At 35.4% G+C, this 22,456-nt stretch overlaps 1 protein-coding gene across 9 annotated transcripts in view; it reads left to right on the top strand.

Moving 5' to 3' along the window:
• Ptpn20 (protein tyrosine phosphatase non-receptor type 20) overlaps positions 1-22,456 on the top strand; it is a 141,089-nt gene that overhangs the window by 84,151 nt on the left and 34,482 nt on the right. For 6 of the 9 annotated variants that reach the window (XM_074079360.1, XM_074079363.1, XM_074079359.1 and 3 more), the window contains 2 exons: positions 12,620-12,768; positions 15,811-15,901. The exons of the other annotated variants lie outside the window; for them this stretch is intronic. In XM_074079360.1, coding sequence (XP_073935461.1) covers positions 12,620-12,768; positions 15,811-15,901 — 240 coding nt within the window. The remainder of the gene's footprint in view (positions 1-12,619; positions 12,769-15,810; positions 15,902-22,456) is intronic. 9 annotated transcript variants of the gene reach the window in all.

Genomic DNA, 22,456 nt, shown 5'->3' with positions numbered 1-22,456 from the left:
GTACTGGGGCTTGAACTCAGGGCCTTCACCTTGAGCTACTCCAGTCTTATTTTTGTGAAAGGTTTTTAAAAGTAGGGTCTCACAAAATATTTCCCTGGGCTGGCTTCGAACCGCGATCCTCCTGGTCTCTGCCTCCTGAGTAGCTAGGATTACAGGGGTGATCCACCAGCGCCTGGCTTAGATTTTTCAATTTATGGGAGTATAAATTTTCAGAATAATCTGTAATGGTCCTCTGGATTTCAGTATATATATGTTGTAGTATCTCCTTTTTTGTCTCTAATTTTATTAATTTGTCTCTTCGCTCTAAGAATTTGCTAATTTTGTTTATTTTTTCAAAACCCAACTCTTTGATTCCTTGATCATTTATGTTGTTCTATTAGTTTCTGTTTCATTAATTTCAGCTTTGATCTTTATTATTTATTTCCTTCTAGTGTTTTGGGCTTGGCTGTTTTGTGTTTTTTCCACAACCTTGAGGTACATCATTAGTTATTTATTTGAGATCACTCGGATTTTCTGTTGTAGGTGCTCATAACACTTAGAACTGCCTTCACTATATTCCACAGATTCTGGTATGTTGTATTTCCATTTTCATTTGCTCCTAGGAATTTTTTTTTGGTGGTACTGTAGTTTGAATTCAGGACTTCATGCTTCTTAGGCAGGCACTGTACCACTTGAGCTTTTACTCTGGTTATTTTGGAGATAGGGTCTTGCTTTTTGCCCAGGCCAGCCTGGACTGCAAGCCTCCTATTTTAAATTTCCTGGCATTACTGATAGCACATGCCACCATGCCCATCTTTTTTCTATTAAGATGGGGGTCTCACAAAATTTTATGCCTGGCCTGTCTTCAAATCGCTACCCTTCCAATGTCAGCCTCCCAAGAGGCTAAAATTATAGGCATGAGTCACCAGTGTCCAGGTTGCTTCTAGGAATTAAAAAAATTTCCCCCTGATTTCTTTAATGACCTACAGATCACTCAAAAGTGTATTGTTTGATCTCTATGTTTACATGTAGTTCCTATGGCATTTCTTGTTGTTGATTTCTAGTTTCATTCCATTTTGATCTGTAATATGCAAGAAATTATTTCAGTATTTTTTTTTGTCATACTGGGGTTTAAACTCAGGGCCTCACACTTGCTAGGCAGGTGCTGCACAACTTGAGCCATTCTACCAGTCCATATTTTTAAGACTTGCTTTATAGCAATCTAAAATATATTCTATTTTGGAGACAGTTCCATAAGCTGCTGAGAAGATTTGTATTCTGTAGCCATTGGATGGAATATTCTATAGATGTTCATTAAGTCCATTTCTTTATAGTGTCATTTAATTCTGAGGCTTTGTTGAGCTTTATTTTTCTGTATGACCAATATATTGCTGTTAGAAATCACTTACTCTTTTTGTGTTGGGGTCTGTCTCTCCCTTTATGTCCGTTAGTGCTGTTCTTCATATATAAAATTGGGTTCATTGACATTTGGTACAGGTATTTGTACAATCATTATATCCTCTTGATGTATTATTCTCTTTATCAATATGTTGTGACTTTCTTTGTCTATTCTATTTTTGGCTTTAAAGTCTGTTTTGTTGGATATGAGTATTGCTCCTCCTGCTTGCTTTCAGATTATATTAGCTTGTAATACATATAGCAAATACTTTGATCATTTTTTTTACTCTAGTCAGTCAGTCTGTGAGATCAGGACCATTTATATGCAGGATTATAATTGAAAGATATGCATTAGCTCATGTCATTTTGTTTTATTTCTAACATTTGATTATTATTTGCTTATCTACTTGTCTAGTGAGATTTTTCTTTCTCTTGCTCTCCTGGTTGTGTTGACTTCTTCTGTGTGTTTTGTTTTGTTTCTACTTTGATTCTAAAGGTTAATTTTGTTGGATATAATAATCTGGGAAGGCAGTAGTTTTCTTTGAATGCTTAAATTACATCACTCTGTGCTCTCCTGGCCTTTAGGGTGTCTTTTGAGAAGTCTGCTATGATTCTTAGGGTATGCATTTATAGGTGATTTGGTGCTTTTCTCTTGCAGCTTTCCATATTATTTCTTTGTTCTGTAGTCTTGGCATCTTAACTATAGTATACCATAAGGAAATTCTTTTCTAGTAATGTCTGTTTGGGCTTCTAAATACCTCCTGTCTCTGGATGTCCATAACTTTCCCAAGATTTTTGAATTCTTTTGCTATTATTTCACCAAATAGTTTTTTAATGCCTTTAGTTTCTACCTCGATGCTCTTATTTATGTCAAAATTAGTAATTTTCAGGTCCCAAAGGACTTGCATATTCTATTCATAATTTCTTTTTTCTTCAGTAATGTCTGAATGTTCTTATTTGTCAGCCTTATTTTCAAATCCTGATAATCTGTCTTCTACTTGACCCAGTCTGTTGTTGAGGTTTTCAACTGAGATTTTTTGTTTGACTTGTTCCAGGATACCTGTTTGATATTTTCAGTCTATTAATTATTTTTCATATTCTGTATTTTCTTCCTCATTTCATTTAGCTGTTTATTTATATCCTTGTTGAGTTCATTGATCATTTTTATAATCATTCTTTGAATTCTTTTTATGGTATTTCATTCACTTCAACATGATTTAAATCAATTACTATAGAATTGTTAACTTTTGAAGGAATCATATTTCTTGTTTTTCTCCATTGAGATTTTTGCTTCTGGGGTTCAGTCATTGGCTGGAAATTTTAATCTCCTGAATTTTCTATGTTGGGACTTTTCACCAAGGTTTAGGAGGGACTAAGTCATGGCTGGATCGAGGTACACTTCCCACAGCTGGGTTGTGGGGTGTAACCTGAGTTGCCAAACACCCACCTAATGTGCCTAGTGCTGCCCTGCTTTGGTGATGGGCTGGTGCACAGTGCAAGCCTCCATTAGTATTCATTCACTCTGGTTTCATTTTCTCTGTGGCTGCTCTGGTGGTAGTCACTCTGTAGCAGATTCAGGTCTCTGGTGCCTTCTGTGTCTGGAAAGGTATCTGCTCTCCAGGTGTCTTCTGTTAATGTTTGGATGGTAATCTGCTTTCCAGGTGTTTTAATTCTGTCCCCCTGGAGATGCTAGAGATCCCTGGGTGCCTCTGATCCACCATGCAGTCTTTATTATTTTAATGGGGAGTTGAATCAATTTCATTTAAAGCAATTACAGATGAGGAAAAATAACTGTCATTTTCTCATTTGTTTTCTCTATGCCCTCAATTTTCTGTCCCTCAGTTCCCGCATCATTCTCTTCTTTTGTGTTTAATTTTTTGTAGTGAAATAATATTGTAACATATAATAGTTCCTTTTATGTATATTCTTTAGTTATTTTCTTTGTAGGTAGCTAAGGTATAACATTTGATATTCCTAAAGTTTTAATACTGTGATTTTAATTTACACCAGCTTAATTAAAAAAGATACAAAACTGCTCCTTTAACAGCTCTGTTCCTACCTCTTTTATCTGTTAATGTTACAAAATTACGTATTTCTGTATATTACAAAGTAATAACAATAAAAACAGCATGGTACTGGCACAAAAACAGACATGAAGACCAGTGGAACAGAATAGAGGATCCAGATATGAAGCCACACAACTATAAGCAACTTATCTTTGACAAAGGAGCTAAAAATATACCATGGAGAAATAGCAGCCTCTTCAACAAAAACTGCTGGGAAAACTGGTTAGCAGTCTGCAAAAAACTGAAACTAGATCCATGTATATCACCCTATACCAAGATTAACTCAAAATGGATCAAGGATCTTAATATCAGACCCCAAACTCTTAAGTTGATATAAGAAAGAGTAGGAAATACTCTGGAGTTAGTAGGTATAGGTAAGAACTTTCTCAACGAAACCCCAGCAGCACAGCAACTAAGAGATAGCATAGATAAATGGGACCTCATAAAACTAAAAAGCTTCTGTTCATCAAAAGAAATGGTCTCTAAACTGAAGAGAACACCCACAGAGTGGGAGAAAATATTTGCCAACTATACATCAGACAAAGGACTGATAACCAGAATATACAGGGAACTTAAAAAACTAAATTCTCCCAAAACTAATGAACCAATAAAGAAATGGGCACGTGAACTAAACAGAACTTTCTCAAAAGAAGAAATTCAAATGGCCAGAAAACACATGAAAAAATGCTCACCATCTCTAGCAATAAAGGAAATGCAAATTAAAACCACGCTAAGATTCCACCTCACCCCTGTTAGAATAGCCATCATCAGCAACACCACCACCAACAGGTGTTGTCGAGGATGCAGGGAAAAAGGAACCCTCTTACACTGTTGGTGGGAATGTAGACTAGTACAACCACTCTGGAAAAAAATTTGGAGGCTACTTAAAAAGCTGGACATCGATCTACCATTTGATCCAGCAATACCACTCTTGGGGATATACCCAAAAGACTGTTACTCCAGAGGCACCTGCACATCCATGTTTATTGCGGCACTATTCACAATAGCCAAGTTATGGAAACAGCCAAGATGCCCCACTACTGACAAATGGATTAAGAAAATGTGGTATCTATACACAATGGAATTTTATGCAGCCATGAAGAAGAATGAAATGTTATCATTCGCTGGTAAATGGATGGAATTGGAGAACATCATTCTGAGTGAAGTTAGCCTGGCCCAAAAGACCAAAAATCGTATGTTCTCCCTCATATGTGGACATTAGATCAAGGGCAAACACAACAAGGGGATTGGACTATGAGCACATGATAAAAGCGAGAGCACACAAGGGAGGGGTGAGGATAGGTAAGACACCTAAAAAACTAGCTAGCATTTGTTGCCCTTAATGCAGAGAAACTAAAGCAGATACCTTAAAGCAACTGAGGCCAATAGGAAAAGGGGACCAGGTACTAGAGAAAAGGTTAGATCAAAAAGAATTAACCTAGAAGGTAACACCCACGCACAGGAAATCAATGTGAGTCAATGCCCTGTATAGCTATCCTTATCTCAACCAGCAAAACCCCTTGTTCCTTCCTATTATTGCTTATACTCTCTCTACAACAAAATTAGAAATAAGGGCAAAATAGTTTCTGCTGGGTATTGGGGGGGGAGAGGGCGGGGGCGGAGTGGGTGGTAAGGGAGGGGGTGGGGGCAGGGGGGAGAAATGAACCAAGCCTTGTATGCACATATGAATAATAAAAGAAAAATGGAAAAAAAAAACAACAAAATTACGTATTTCTGTATTGCTGTCCAAAATATAAACTATTGTTTTAAAGCATTATTTTCTTATTTAGAAGACAAAATGGAGAGTTACAAATCAAACTTACAATAATACTTGATGTTAGACTAACATTTTGAGTGATGGTACTCAGTGCCTCATGCTATACCACTTGAGCCATATCCTGAGCTCATAGACTAATAATTTTGAAAGAATGTATTAGTCTCTCAATCGCGTAGTGACAAAAAAAGTGGAGTCACACACCATTGCTACAATAATACTAGCTTATATAATTACTAATAGACTTGTTGAGATCGCTTTTCTCCATATGGCTTTGAATTACTGTGAAGTATTCCTTCATTTCAATGTGTAGGACTCTCTTTAAGGATTTCTTATAGAAAAGGACTAGTGGTAATGAGCTCCTGCAGCTTTGTTTATCTGTGTTCATAGTTTTTCTCCTATACTTTTGAAGGGATTTTTGTTTAACAGGGTTTTTTGGTTTGTTTATTTTTTGTTTTTCTATTTCAGCCTCCAGATTTTCTGATGTGGAATCTACTGGTAAGATTATTGAGGACTCCTTGTTTATGACAAGTTATTTCTATCTTGCTACATTTAAAATTCTCCCTTTGCCTTTGTCTTTTTTTGATTTATAATGTGCCTCAATGTGTGTCTCTGGGTTCATCCTACTTGGAGTTCTTTGAACTTCTTGAATGTTTATACTCATGTCTTTCAGTAAACTTGAGAAGTTTTCAGCCATTGTTTTTATTCTCTCTGCTCGTACCTCTCTCTTGTCTTTTTCTGGAGCTCTTACAATGTGTCATTTAGTTATCTTGATAGTGCTTTCACATGTCCTTTGGGCTCTGTTCACTTTTCTTCAGTCTTTTTTTTTCTTTCTGTTCCTCAGACTTGATTTTCACTGTCTTAATGACCTGCCTTTGAATTTCTCTAGTGAATTTTTCTTTTCAGTTAAGTTTTTCAGCTCCAGAATTTATTTACCCTTTATTTTTACATTCTTTGTCTTTTTTTTGATATTTCCATTTTGTTCATATATCATTTTCACTGTGTTTCTAAAAGTCATTTGAGAACCTTTAAGATATTTGCTTTATATTCATTATTAGCTCTGCCATACAGTCTCTTGTCAGGGATAGAGTCTTCTGTTAGTTTATTTTTTCCCTTTGAATCAGCTATGTTTCTCTGTTTAAAAAATTTTTTTGGTGCATTATGATTTTTGTTGTTGATGAAAACTGAAAATCAATTATTAGACAATAATGTCAACTCTAGAAATCAGTTTCTCTCCTCTCCCAGGGTTGACTGAATTGGTTTCTTTTTTGGTTTTTGATGGTCGTCTTTGCTGTTTTCCAACCTGAAGTGTCAAAGTCAAGGTCTTCTCTAGTTATTTCTGAGACTGCATTTTCTCCTGAGAATGAACAATTTCTTCCTTCCTCCTTTCCTTCCTCCCTCTCTCCCTTTCCCTTTTCTTCTCCCTCTCCTTCTCTCTCCCCCCTTCTCACTTTCTTTTTTTTGGTATTACTGGGGTTTGAACTCAGGGCCTCATCTTGCTAGACCCTCAGTCACTTGAGCCATGTCCCCAGTCCTTTTTTGCTTTAGTAGTTTTTCTTTTAATTTTTAATAGTTTTGAATTATCATATGTTCATAATACAAGAGGATTTCATTGTGATATTTCTGTATATACATATACTTAAGTTATTTTTTGGAGTCTTGCTTTTTTCTTCTTGAGCCAACGTTGGACCATGATCCTATCCTCCTACCTATGCCTCCCCCACAGAGCTGGGATTATAGTCTTGTACTGTCATACCTGGCTTGTTGGTTGGAGGTCTTGCTAACTTTTTTGCCTGGGTTGGCCTCAAACGACAGACCTCTCAGTCTCCACCTCCTGATTACCTGGGATTACAGGAATGAACCATCACACCCAGCCTCTTTATGTTTTAGTCTTTAAAAAATTACTTTAAATTTATAATTACATATATTTATTTATGATGCAGTGATTTGATATATGTGTACAATGTATAATGAACAAATTTAGTGTACTTAGCATTTTTTTCTCCTTAGGCATTCATAATATCTTTATAAACTACAATATCTATGAACTCTCTTGTAATTCATTTTAAGATACATAATAAATTATAAACCATAATCCCTTCTGTACTATAGAATACTAGCACTTCTTCCTCTCATCTAACCATATGTTGGTACCTGTGACCCAATCTCCACCTATTCCTGCTCTCTACTTACCCTCTAGTAATCACGATTCTCTTACTTCTGCCTCCTAAGGAGTTGGAGTTATAGGCCCTTGTCTCTTTGATTATAGCCATTCTAACTGGGTGAGATGATTTCTTATTGGGGATTAAATTTACATTTTACCACTAATTATCTTTTTGAGGAGCCCTTGTATATGACAGTTTGCTTTTATCTCATCATCTTTGTCTTTTGACAGATTGATGTTTATAATGTGTAATAGTGTGGGTCTCTTAAATTCATTCTGCTTGGAGCTCACTGAGCCTCTTTGATGTTTATACTGATGTCTTTCATTAAATTTGGGATGTTTTCAGCCTTGTGATATTGAGCAATTTTTATGTACTGTTGGTTATCTGTATATCTTATTTTGAGAAGTATCTATCCAAATTCTTTGCCCATTTTTTAGTCAGATCATTTTTTTTGGCAGTATTCAGGTTTGAATTCAATGCCTAATGATTGCTAGGTATTAACTATACCACTTGAGCCATTTCCCCAACCATTTTTGGTTTAGTTATTTTGAGGATAGGTCACACATTTTTGCCTGGGCCAACCTGTGGTCCTCCCATTTATGCCTCCCATGTAGCTGGGATGACAGGTCCCAGAGATGGGCTCCTGTGAGCTTTTTAACCATGATCCATCCAATGTTAACCTCCTGAGCAGCTGGGATTACAGGCATGAGCCATTGCACCAGGCCTATTTTTGCTGTTTTTTAGTTCATTCTATATTTTGGATGTCAACTCCTTGTTTGATAGTTTGCACATAATTTCTCCTATTCCTTACAAGTATCTCTTCACTCTGTTAATTTGTTGTGCAGAAGCTTCTTAGTTTGATACAATCCCATTGTTAATTTTTGCTTCTTTTGCTTGTCCTTTTAGGTTCTTACCCAAAAAGTTGTTGCCTACTAATATTTGAAGTGTTTCTCCTATGTTTTCTTGCAGTAGTTTTATAGTTTTGAGGTCATACATTTAGATATTTGGTCCATTTTGAATTGATTTTTGAATATGGTGAGAAATATGGTTCTAGTTTCATTCTTCTGCATATGAATATTCAGTTTTTCCAGCACCACTTGTTTTGTTTGTCTTTTTTTTTTTTTTGGTGGTACTGGGGTTTGAACTCATTATCTTCTGTTATAAACTACATTTTATTTTAAGGGCCACATTTTGCTTGAGAACAATGTTGAGTGTTCTGATGGGGTGGAAGGAAGGAGTAGAAAGCTCAAAGAATATGGGTGAAATGTTGTACCGCTGATATTATAGGTACCCTTACTTAGCACTGACAACAACTTTCTCCTAGTGTGACTTATCATATGGCCAAGACAGGAAAACTAAAATTACATTTCCAAGACTTCCTAGTAGCTGGTGTGGGATACCAGGAATGACCAATATATTTTAGCCAAGACATAAATGTATGGAGAGGCATCCATATTGCTAGTACATACCATAATAGGCACAGCACTAACGGTCTTCACTGTAGCTATAGTGGTTATATTTCTAGGGTCAGCTGTTATATTTATTGGTAGCTTTCTTTTCTTCTTCTTCTTCTTTTTAAAATCAGTACTGAGAGCTGAACTCAGGTTCTTATCAGGCTCTTATGCTTGCTAAGCAGGCATGCTATCACTTAAGCCACTCTGCCAGCCTGCTTTTTATCTTTTGTTAAGGCAAGGTCTTATGTTGTGTGGAAGTTTTTTAATTTCATGTAGACCCATTTGTCCATCCTTTCTCTTAGTTGCTGGGCTGCTGGATTTCTACTGAAGAAGTCCTTGCCTATACCTATTGCTTCCAGAGTATTCCCTCCTCTTTCCTGTATTAACTACAAGGTTTCGGGTCTGATATTAAGGTCCTTAATCCACTTTGATACTAGTACAGGATGATAGGCATGGATCTAGTTTCAGTTTTCTGTAGGCAGATAACCACTTTTCCCAGCAACATTTGTTGAAGAGGCTGTCTTTTCTCATATCTTTTTGGTGCCTTTGTCAAAAACAAGGTGGGCATAAGCTTCTGCCTAACAAAAGAAATGGTCTCTAAATTGAGGAGACCACCCACAGAGTGGAAGAAAACATTTACTAGCTATATATCAGACAAAGGACTGTTAACCAGAATATACAGGGAACTCAAAAAACTAAACTCCCTCAAAATCAATGAACCAATAAAAAGTGGTCAACTGAATTAAACAGAACTTTTTCAAAGGAAGAAGTCCAAATGGCCAAAAAAAAAAAAAAAAAAAACATGAAAAAATGCTCACTATCCCTGGCCATAAAGGAAATGCAAATCAAAACCGCACTAAGATTCCACCTCACTCTTGTTAGAAAACCTATCATCCAGAACACCACCAACAACAAATGTTGGCAAGGATGTAGGGAAAAAGGAACCCCCATACACTGCTGGTGGGAATGTAAGCTAGTACAACCACTTTGGAAAACAATATGGAGGCTTCTTATAAAACTAAACATAGATCTGCCATGTGATCCAGCAATCCCACTTCTAGGGATATACCCAAAGGAATGCGACTCAGGTTATTTCAAAGGCACCTGCTGTTTATTGCAGCACTATTCACAACAGCCAAGTTATGGAAACAGCCAAGATGCCCTACTACCTATGAATGGATTAAGAAAATGTGGTATTTATGCACAATGGAATTTTACTCAGCCACAAAGAAGAATGAAATTTTGTCTTAAGTAAATAGAAAGTTTTACTTCTCTTAAGCAAAGTTAGTCAGGCTCAGAAGGCCAAAAATTGCATGTGCTCCCTCATATGCGGATTGTAGATCTAAAACAAATGCAGTAATATTATTGGACATGGGTCACACACTAAGGGGAGAATGCATACGGGAGGAATAGGGAAAGGGAAAGAAACCTAAAACTTGAATGTGGTTGATATGCTTACTGTAGAGGAGTGAATAAGTAATCTCAAACTGGCAGAGGCCACTATGGGAAGGGGACTAGGAAGTAGTGAAGGTGTCTGATAGAGATGAACCAGTGTGGACTGCAGTACACATGTACATGGAAGCAATGCTAGGAATCTCACGTAGCTATCCTTATCTCAAACTAGCAAAAACTCTATGTCTTTCTTATTGTCGCTTATGTCTTCTTGTCAACAAAATCAGATACAAGAGGGTAGAACAGGTTCTGCTTGGCAGTGGGGGGAGGGAGGAAAGGGGATGGGAGGGAGGTGGCCCAAACAATGTATATACTTGTGAGTAAATGTGAAAATGATAAAAGAAAAAAAAAGGCAAGGTGTTGTGATGTAGTCAGGCTGCCATTGAACTTCTGCCCTGGATTACATTCACCACCATACCTAGCTGTGTGGTGGTGACTTTCTAATTACCCCATTGTTGCTAAGTTGGTGTCCTGCAGGACTAGAGGTTAGAACAATGATCTCCATCTTCTTCAGTCTCCTCTTTGTGGCAAAAGCAGCACATTTCATGGCAGAGCTTTCTGTGGTGTTCTTGACTCATACTGAGGGAAGTACCTGCTCTTTAGATTCACACAGTGATGATACCAGCACTAAATTGCTAGATCAGATCTTTTTTTGTAAACTGGCACAAATGATTGACATTATACAGCCAAAGCCTGACATATTGATTGGAATTCTGGGACCAGGCTGCAAGAGTAAGAAACCAAATTCAAAATGATGTTAGTGATAAGCAAATGTATTTTTCTGCATAATGTAAGTCCAAGCCCATAATACAAGTTGAAAAGATTTTAGGCTCAATATGATTAGCTTCTCAGTGATGTCATCAAGAACATTGGTTCTTTATGTTTTTCACATTTGTGATACTCAACTCATTGTTTTTATGGTCACAGGGGGTTACCTATATAGGACTAGAGGTCCTTATGCTTCTCGCTTATGTCTGGTTGGAGAGGTGGGTGAATAAACTTCTTACTATCTATTGACCCAGATCACTTGGTGCCTATTTCTGGATTATTTCCTGGCCAGTATATTATTGTGGAATAATCATGAGTGGGGTGGCTTTAACTATCCACAGTGATAGAATCATTGTTGGAGAATCAGTAACGGTCTTCCTACCTTTTCCTTCCTTTCCTCTATGCATTTGTCCCATTTTTTTTTTTTTAGCAAATCTGGGACATGATGGGAACCAAAGGCATTTTTGGGGGGAGAGGGAGGGTTAGGGCTAAAGATCAATATGGCTCCTGCTCTTGTGGGAACTTTATCCCTTATGGACTGCTTAGACCTGCTTTCATACTATAGTGAGAGATTTGTAAGGGATTTTAGGATTTCTGTGACTGTGTCCCAGCCAGCAGATTCCTCTCATTCCCACCTTTACAAAGGACTGTTGGATATAGTAGGGTTCCAAGGCAAGATGAGTTACCTAGGACTGTGTGGGTTCTTAGAAATTGCCATCTCTCTCTCTCTCTCTCTGTTGTTTAATTGCTTCCTGTATATTTCTTGCTGGTTCTAACTTGCTTTTTATTCATATTAGTTTGTTTCAGAAAGAGATTTTAAGAACAGGTTTCACTTGAACATTTTACCTCAAAGTTCTGAAACTTTTAAAGTACTCTCTTACAAATGACTTCCAGATTTGCTGCAATTTGACCAGTGGATAAGTTTTCAGATATTTGGAACATGGATGAATAGTTATATCTATGGCCTAAAAGATCATAATAAAAAGAAATATTTTATGTGTGCTGCCTATTAGAACATGCTATCTTCTCTTTTTATTAGTTGTAAGTGTTAATATAAATAATACAGTTCAGTCTTGTTAATTACATTGCATAGATCCTTTCTTTTTTGGGGGTAGGGCTCTGTGTAGGTGTTCAATCTGTTTTAGTAACGTAAGACATGTTGGATCCTTCACATCCTCTTCTGTAAGACTCAGGACTTCTAAACACTTGATCCTGAGAAGGCAAAACGTTCCTTTTCCTAATCTAAACTCTTGGTACTTTCTTTCCTTGACATAATTGTCAATCTGTACCCGGTTCACACTGCAAAATACAATGCTTTTCAGTCTGCATCTATTATAACACTGAACAGTTTTCTCCAAGAATGATGGATTTTTGTGTAATTTCAAGGTACATAGCCTGATTTTTCCAAAATAAAGATATTCTCTTTCCAAGTACATTCTGCCTCTGGAAAAATAAACTTCCATTGACCCTTACATGGCTGTGCCTTAAAAAAAAACAAAATGTAAAAATCTCCCTTTACATACATACAAAGAACTTACAAATGTGAATTTTTCTCTTTCTTAGATATAAAAAAAATTGTTTCTGAAGGGGAGCTAGATCAATTGGCTCAGATTCGACCACTAACATTCAATTTTAATGAGCAATCAGCCACCAAGGATTGTTTGAACATGCTTAAGAAAAAAGTACAATATGGTATCATCCAGGAGTTTATGGTAAATATTTTGGTCTTAAAAAATCTCTATATAATTTCCTTTCTGTACCATAACCAGAATATTTCTTTGCTTTTATTCTTCTTTTTCTCATTTGAGTGTACTGTTGTAAATTTTTAATGTAGTAGATGTCCATGGTAAAAAAGTCAAATACCATAAACATAGAGAAAGTCAGCTTGTGTTGGTCTGTCTATATCTTCTTTTCTCCTTCTCCTTCTCCTCTTCCTCCTCCTCCTCCTCCTCCTTGTCCTCCTTCTCCTCCTCCTTCTTTCTCTCTCTCTCTCTCTCTCTCTCTCTCTCTCTCTCTCTCTCCCCCTATTAAACTTCCCATATAAATTTCCAGAAAAATTGTTGGCTTGTACATTACTCACCATTCTATCTTTTTAAGAAACTTTTCCATAAGATATAATTTCCAAATGGGTTATCAGCATGTATATAGCTGGGACTTTAAGTATTGGCATGGTAGTTAATTATATGCATAAATATCTTACTTTCCATATTTCCATATTTTGGACACTCAGATTGTTTTAGTCTTTGCTATTATGAATAGCAATCATTTCTCTTTGCATGCCTCTGTATATGTTTCATTTTTAGAACAAATTTCCAGAAAGACAGTATTTTGTGTTATCAGATTTTCAATACTAACTCATCTCTTAAATGACAAATGATTTCTTGTTGATAATCTAAATGTCCTTTCTTTATTTGAGAACAAAGGAATATCTTTCCATATGTATTTAGCATTTCATATTTATTTTCTGTGAACTGCTAGCTCCAATTCTTTGCCCAATTTTCTATTTATAATTTCTCATATTGATTAATAACTATAAAATAAGGAAATTATTCCTTGTGTATTATGTATAGTAAATTTTTCTACTGTTTGTATACAAACAGTAGAAATGTGCACACATATACACCCATATATAATAAATAATTTTTAGAATTCAAATACAATAATCTTAGGGATTCTGGGTTTTCATGTTCTTTAGGAATGCCCTTTCTCTCTAAGATCATAATCATTATTTCATGTTTTTTTATACCTAGTACTTTTATGATGTCTTATGGCTTTTGAATTTTAGATCCAGATAGAATTTCCCTTGATAAAGGTGTTGATAGTGACCATCATTCTATATCTATCCACTTGTTCTAAGACTCTCCTGAAACTTCCCCTCAGTAATGTAAGATGCCACTCTGAGCTTGAACTTTTTCTATTGATTTTCATAAGCATGTGCTAGTTCTAAACTTCTTTTCTTCACTAAAGTAATTTAAAATTTTATTTTTATTGGCATTTTATTGTTGTACTGGGGCTACATTGTCACATATACAGAAGTGCTTACAATGTATCTTAGTTAGATTCACCCATTCCATCATTCTCCCTTTTTCCCCCTTCCCTACTCTTAGAATATTTTCAACAGGTCTCATTCTTCCGTTTTCATACATGAGTATATAATATTTCCACTATATTCGCCCTCCTTCACCCTTTCCTTATGTCCTCCCACTTGTACCAAACCTCAGACAGGACCTGTTTTCTGGTTCCAGACTTGTAGTATTTGCTATCTATAAAGACTAATTTCCCTTCATTACTATACTTTTATGAAGAAATTCTGGTTCTTCCTAAAGATTTTCTTCTAAGTTGTTTTTAGAATTGGTCTTTGGGAAGAGTAAAAATATATCTGATCATACTATTCTATTGCTTAAAACCTTCATAAACTCCTCCTTTACCATGGCAGGAGTGCTAACACTTGTTTAAAGACTAGTGGTCCCACCTTGCATACTCAAGAGATACTAAAGAGCTTTAAAAATGTATAGATTCTCAGGTTTTATCCACAAATAGTCTAATAGAATAGACTTTCTTTTGTATTGTTGGCCCCCTGGGTCCATGGTCTCTGCATTCATGGTTTCAACCTACTGCAGATCAAAAATACTAGAAAAAATACTGTATCTGTATTTAACATGTACAGACTGTCCCGTTATTATCCCCTAAACAATACACTGTAACATCGTATTATGTATAAGTAATCTAAAGGTGATTTAAAGCAGAGAGGATATGCATAGGTTAAATACAAATATTACCCCATTTTATATAAAGGACTTGAGCATCCACAGATTTTAGAATCTGTGGAGGCTCCTGGAACCAATTCCTGGTATACTAAAGGTTGACACAAGGTTATTCCTAATTTTAGCCTACCTCTGCACTAGATCATGTACTTTGTGCTCTTTTACTTTACTATTTCCTGTTTCTCCAAGAGGACATGTCTGCTTCCATGGCTTCTACCTGCTCACCATCCTTCTTTCTTTACACACACACACACACACACACACACACACACACACACACACACACACACACATATACTCTGCCTTCCATATGGATAGCTTCTGGTGACTTACTAAGGCCCAGTTCAAGTGCTGCTTTCTTTTTAGGAGCTTTTCTTCATGTACCTTCAGGCACAGTCTGACAGTGTCATTAATACCAGTGTTTTTGCACATTGGTCATATAATATTTGATTACATGTCTTCTAATTACTTCATTTACTCCTTAAGAATGAGGCCGTTTTGTAGTTCTTCTTTGTATTCCAATATCTAGAACACACTAAATTCTCAATAAATTTGTGCTGAATTCACAGGGGTAAAGAGGAGGAACTCTCTAATTGGTGTCCTAGCTATAATTTCTTCAAGGAGTAAATTGTAAAATGATTTACAGTTTTTTGATTGTATGATTTTTTTGCCATTATTTTTACTTATGAAATGATAGATTTATGGTTAAATCCTAAGAACTAAATATTTTGGGTTTCCTTTTTTATGATAAAGGAAAAATTAATAATGATTCTTTGAGGGAAAAGTATATTCAGAGAGCTTAATTTTTTCTTATCAAGCAGCTCTAACTTGAGGTAGTTTATATAGTTTTAAAATCACCTTTATTATATAATATGTAAAATAGCAGGTCATGTAATGATGTAGGGGTTTAAGAACCACAAATGCTAAACAAAGGCAGCTTTTCCTTTTTTGTTAGAGTAAATACATGACATATTTTTTTACCTTTTAAAGGATTTAGAACTTTCAAATCTGCCTGGTGAGTTCAGGTCTGGGAATGAACCACGCAACAGAGAAAAAAACAGATACCGAGATATTCTTCCATGTAAGCTAAAAATGGTTTTAATTATTTTCTTTTTTGTATGTGGGAAAAGGTAAAAAAAGCTGGGGGGGTGTATGGCTTTCTGTATGAGACATTTTGATGTGTGATCACGATAAAGAGCCTGCACATATTCCAGGATATGTACTATTAAATAATCCTGTAAGAGGATTATTTACACCCTTCCATCTTGTTCTTATTCATTGTTACTTTTCAGATGGTCAACAACCAAAAACAAAGTCCAGTAGTTTGAGACATCTGCCACCTTTGGTATCCTAAGCCTGACCACCTTCCCTGGCCGTTTATTTTGTTTAGATACACAAATGCAGTGGGGCTATTAATTAATTAATATTCTTTGGCCTGGATATAAAACTCTCTGTCAATCTGCCCTCCAAAAAGAGACTGCCCTGTGACTATACAAAGGAGCCCTACCCATTGCTTCCTTCTGTTGGGTGGACCATGGTGCCATTGCCTATCCCTTCCCCCACTCATTTACTCACAAGATTTATCCATCTCAGCCATCCAAAGAGAGAAACAAAAATATAACAATGCAATTTTAACTTAGGCAAGGAATTTTATTCCATGATTCACATCCCTTTCAAAGTCAAAAGTTTTTTAAGCAAAATCTACCATTTTTTTCTTACTCTGACTTGACCTTCCCCAACTATATTCTGTATCTTGTTTAGTGTGATCACTTGTTCAAGACAGAAAACTTGGAGTCACTTGTAATATCCAAAGAGTGATTGCAAATCCTTTTGATTGTACCTCCTTAAAGCCTCTAGAATTTGTCTTCCATCTCTTGTTTCCCATTGTTGCCAACTTAGATAGGGGGAACCCTATCTTCTCTCAGCTGGTTTCTGTGTTCTTTGCTGATTCCTTCTCCCATCCATTCATGGAACTTTCTGAAATGATTTTCCTAAAATGCAAATCAGAACATGTTGCTTTCCTCTTAAAGCTCTTCCTTGGCTTTCTGTTACTCCTATGGTAAAATTCTATAATGGGGTGTATGAATTTCACTTTTGTTTTCCTTTCTAGTCTCAGTTCTTCCAAAGAACTTCTTTTGGTTTCTAGAAATGATCATTCTCTTTTTCTTGTCTTCATGCCATTGAACCTACAGTTCATGCAAGAACCATCTATCTTTTCTTTGCTATGTAATTCCTGCTGTCTTTCATGGCTAGTTCAGGTTGGCCTTTTTATTTTCCTCAGAGCTAGGTTTGGTGTTTCACCAAGTCTCCCAGAATCTTATGATCACCTTCCCTTGCTTACCAAACCGTATTTTAATTATTTTCATTTTGTTTCTCCCACTAGACTTGAAGTAGTTACCATGAATTTCTGAGTGTAGCATGGTGACTGCCATCATTGAATAAATACCTTAATGTTTAGATGACAAAATCAGATTAAAATAACTTTGATTAGAGAAGCAACGAGTACCTTTCCAAATTGGTTAAACTAATTTATTCTACTGTCTTTTGTGAGAGAATAAGGAGAAGTACATTGATGGATATTTCTGAAATCAGGTTAATGAACCACTATGAGACATTTTAATAGGTAGTGCCAACAATTTGTTGCTACTTGAGAGGTCAAAAGTCTCACCTGTATAATTTCTATAACTATGTATGCAGTTAGGCTTCATGGAGTCTGAAAGTAAACAGGCTTTTCATACGTACCTTTCAGGATTGTGAGAAGCTCATTTTAGTATGTAAGATACATAATATTTGCTCAGCTTAAACTCTCTTCTGGGTCCAAAAAGAGTGACAACTAAGGAGATACAAAGATACAAAGAAGTGAAGTTAAATGTTTGCATCTAAGGGAAATCATGTAACTCTTGCTTTTCCTAAAATAAACTATGTATTTTTAGGTCCACAGATTTATCTACTTCTTAACACAGTATAATCTAATCTGAAAATCAACCTTCATATGTGGCAATCATAGAAACCTTCTTTGATTTTTTTCACCACACATTTTTTAATTTATAGAAGAGATTCCTGAAGACTCATGTCAAGAAAGCCAAAGAAATAAATTTATTTGCCCTCAATATAAGCAGTCTTCATTTTGTATGGCCCAATATGCACAAATATAGATTGCTGTATTTAGTTAAGTAACACTAGTCCTGCAACAACATGGTTCAAATCTCACTTATCATGGTATAGTAACTGTGAGTAGTTTTGCATAAAGTAACAAATATGACTGCTAGACCACAAATCATTATGTAAATAACAATTGTGCATCATGAACAGTGACTAATTATCTCACCTCTTTCAAAATAATAGGTCACTGTGTGCCTATTATTCAGTTTATGCAGAGATAGCAAAGCATGTAGTTGTGTTACCTCCTTGTCTTTCAGTGATAAACCCATTTGACACTTTATGAAACTGGATCATCAAAAGTGAATTGGCTGATAAAAGAAACTGCAGCAAAAAAATGAAAAAATATACTACTGGGAATAAAATTTGAACTGAACACAAATGGAGTTCTAGAAGAAATGGTGGACTGGTAATGTGACACTGCAACCAAATGAGACTCTAGAGCTACAGCCAGAGGGACTTGTTGAAGGGGGACTTACTAGCATGAATGAGGAAACGTGGTTCTGATAAAAAGGATGAAAGCTACTTAGGGGAAGCATGATGGCAAGAAACTTCTCATTAAAGGATCTTTGTAGCTATTTCACAACAATGTAAGTGCAAAGGATAAAGTGATAGAAACTGGTCCAAATTTAGACGGGAGTCTGACAGTTAGCCAAGGGATAGAAAAAATATCCACTCTGTAAGTTACACAATGAAAAGAAGAAACAAACACTGTTCAAACTACCCTGGATAAATTTTTCTTTTGTTTTTTGATTTCTTTTTACAAATCAAATCCTTTAATTCTCAGTGTTTCTAATGTTTTAGATTAGAGTGTTTAAAATATTAATGTTGCTATTCACTTTGTATATTTGTAATCATCAGCAAGGTAATTTTTAATGCTTTGACAAAAATTTTTAAGGGCCTTCAAACAATCATAAGTTTTCCTAGTGATTATTAAGATCTTTTTGCAGTTTCAGCTTGCACAGTCATATTTAAGGCCCTGTACTACCATGCAAAGCCAGAAAGACCTTTCTTATATAGTCCAGGGATTTAAAATTAGAAACATAATATCTTGCATTTTCTTTACAATACAAAGTTTTAAAGAGTAATAAAGGCATGGTTTCTAATTCCTGGCCTAATACTTTCTCTATTACTTGTCTCTGGATCAGGAGCTAGTCAGAAATAATAATGACAGTGACTTAGATTTCTATAGAAGTCCTTTATGATGATGTGAGGAAGGCTGGGAAGATAATAATACGTGAATCTAAGGATGTAATACAGTAAGGATAGGATGATCTTTCAACAAATTATCTGGATAATTGTATATTTATATACTAAAAAATCAACTTAGATCTTTACCTCATACCTTATTAAAATTAGCTAAAAATAGATCATAGACCTAAATATGAGATTAGAAACCATAAAACTTCTGGAAGAAAAACTAAGAAAAAAATTTTAGTGTCATTGGATTTAGCAAAGTTTTTCTCAAGAGCAGACAAAAACCTAAAACTACAAAAGAAAAAAATTGTACTTCATACAAATTTGTTTTAGCTAAGCATAATGTTAGAAAAACAAAAAGGCAAGAAACAGACTGGAAGAAAATTATGTACAAATCATTTAACTGACAAAGGATTACTATTTAGAATATATAAAGAATTCTATGTATTCGAATTAAAGGACAAATAACCCAATAATAAATGAGCAAAATATTTGAGCAGCCACTTACTTCATTAAAGAAGGTACATGGAAGGCAAATAAATACATGAAAAGATGGTAACCATCCTTAATTAGGGAAATGCAAATTAAGACAATAATGTGATAGGAACTGTAAAGGAATAGTTTAACAGTTCATTATAAAGTTACAGTATATCTGTCATATGACTTAGCAGTTCTAACTCCTATGTATTTATCAAAGATCAATAAAAGCATATCTCTGAATAAGACTTGTATAGGAATGTTCATATCATCTTTGTTTACATTAGCTAAAAACTGAAAACAACTCAAATGTCAATCAACAGGAAAGCAAATAAACAAATTACCATACTTCTACACAATGGAATACTACTCAGCAGTAAAAAACAACTACTAAAACATTCTACAGCATGGATGGATCTCAAAATAATTATACTCAGTGAAAGAAGCCAGTCAAAAGAGTATACTGAGCCTGTATGGTGGTACACAGCTATAATCCCAATATCTGGGAGGTGGAGACAGGAGGATATGAGTTTCAAGGCCAGCCTGAGTTATACAGTTAGATCCTGTCTAAAAAATTCAAAAAATTATATATTGATTGTTACAGATCAAGTTGTTTTCTCCCAAAATTCATATGTTAAAGTCTTAACCCCCACCACCTTAACCATGGCCTTATTTGGAGATAAAGGACTTTTAAAGTGATAATTAGGATAAAATGAGACCTTCAGGGTCTGTCCTAACCCAGTCCATCTTGTGTCCTTACAAGAAGGGAAATTAGAACACACATGAGATACCAAGGATATGAAAGCACAGTGGAAAAGCCATATGAAGGCACAGCAGGAAGGTGGTCGTGTACAAACCAAAGAAGAGAGGCCTCTGGAGACACCAAGCCTGCTGACATCTTGATATTGGATCTCCTGCCTAAGAACTTTGAAAATAAATGTCCATTGTTCAAGCTACCTGGACATTGTTATTTTGTTATGGCATCCCCAGGAAATTTTTAATACTATATGCTTTGATCTATATAGCTTGAGGCAGCATTGGAGCAAGAAGAATAGATTATCAAGAGGCATGAGAATATTTTTACAATAATGAAAATGTTCAGTTATCTTTACTGTTATGACTTCATGAGTGTACATATATGACAATGATACTTCAATATACTTAAAAAGGTGGTTTGTGAGTGAGTGCAAAATACTACAAAAACTTTGAATCTTTTTTTTTTTTTGAGACAGGGTCTCACTGTGTAGCCTAAGTTGGCCTTGAACTCATGATCCTCCTGACTCATCCTCCTGAATATTGGGATTATAGCTGTGGACCACCATGCCTAGCTACATTAGTCCTTTATGGCAAATATTCAAAAAGCATCTATACTTTAAATGTGATTGCTAAATGTTTCTATAACTACCACCAATAAAAAACAATATTATTAGTAAAATAGAGATTATAAGATGCTTATTATTGTTTTACATTTAATCCTCCCAGAAATCCTGTGATGTTGGTACTGGTAATATGCTTGCTTTACAAAAAAGGCTAAATAAATTAATTTTCTCACAGGTGTGCTGCAAATAGGAGTCTGAGCCTGGGATTCAAACTGTTTGCTGTGTGAGCTTAGGATTCAAGCACCACTGTGTTTTAGTGTTTCTGTATAGTAGTTATTTCCCATACTATTAATAGGTTTTTCTGAGTAGTGTATTTTCTATTTTAAGAAATCATTTTTAGGACTGAAATGATAAGATTCCCAGCCACTTTTTATATAGATATAAAGACATATTTTGTAGTACTTGTTGCTCTCTTTCATTTTCTTTCCATGTTTTCTTAATTTTAGGTCTCTTATTCATTCAGTGTTTGGTTAGAGGTGGATATAAGCAATTGATGTAGTCTCAAACTGCCTGTTTGCACCTAATACCTCCTTTTTTATGAATGTCTGTTTTTTTATATTCTTAGATTTCAGTCATTTTCTCTGAGTGTTACCCTACTCTCCTCTAGTTTTGTGAGGTTTAGATAGAAAATATAATGGCTATGTGCCTCTTTTTCTTCTGTTTGAAATCTTTAATTTTTTTCCTAGAATTCAGGAATACTGCCAGATATGTTTTATTTCATCAGTCTTATTTAGAATTATAGAACCTTTTAGTAGCTCTTCCTTGAGCTATAAGAAACTTACCTTGGTTATTAATTGCTCTTTCTCAATATGTTCTTGTTTCTTTTCCTTATGCTTTTATGATTTGTAGGACTGGCCTCTTGGTTTTATATTGTACAGCTTTCATCTTTTCTGATTTTTTTTCTGCCTCTTTTTATGTGCTTTCTTCCTCTGTGTCTAGATTTTATTCTTATTTTCTTTCACTCAGTCTCATAGGATGAGATGATTTAAGTGTCAGGAAAGACTTTCTTTCTTCGAATTGTCTACTAACATTTTTCTCTTCTAGGATTGTTAATTTTACCTGTCAATTTGGCTAGATGGGTACTGATATTTGGTCAAATACCAGTGTAGATGTTGCTTATGAAGAGAATTTTTTTAGATGTGATTAACATTTAGATAAGTAGCTTCTAAGTAAAATAGGTTAGCCTCCACAATGTGGATTGACCTCTTCTGACCACTTGGAGGCATTCAGAAGAAAAGACTAAAGTCCCCTGAAGAAAAAGGAATTCTTCTTCCAGACAGCCTTTGGATTTAAACTATTTTCCTGACTCTCCAGCTTGCTGGCCTGCCCTGAAGATTTCAGAGTAGCAAGTCTTCTCATTCATGTGTTCCAGCTCCTTAAAACGAAATCTTTTTCACTGTGGATATATACAGTCTTATTGATTC

This window comes from Castor canadensis, chromosome 7 (assembly GCF_047511655.1).
Source record: "Castor canadensis chromosome 7, mCasCan1.hap1v2, whole genome shotgun sequence".
NCBI classification, from domain to species: Eukaryota; Metazoa; Chordata; class Mammalia; order Rodentia; family Castoridae; genus Castor; species Castor canadensis.
Note: the sequence above shows the minus strand (reverse complement) of the source record. Positions and strands in the feature narration are given on the sequence as shown.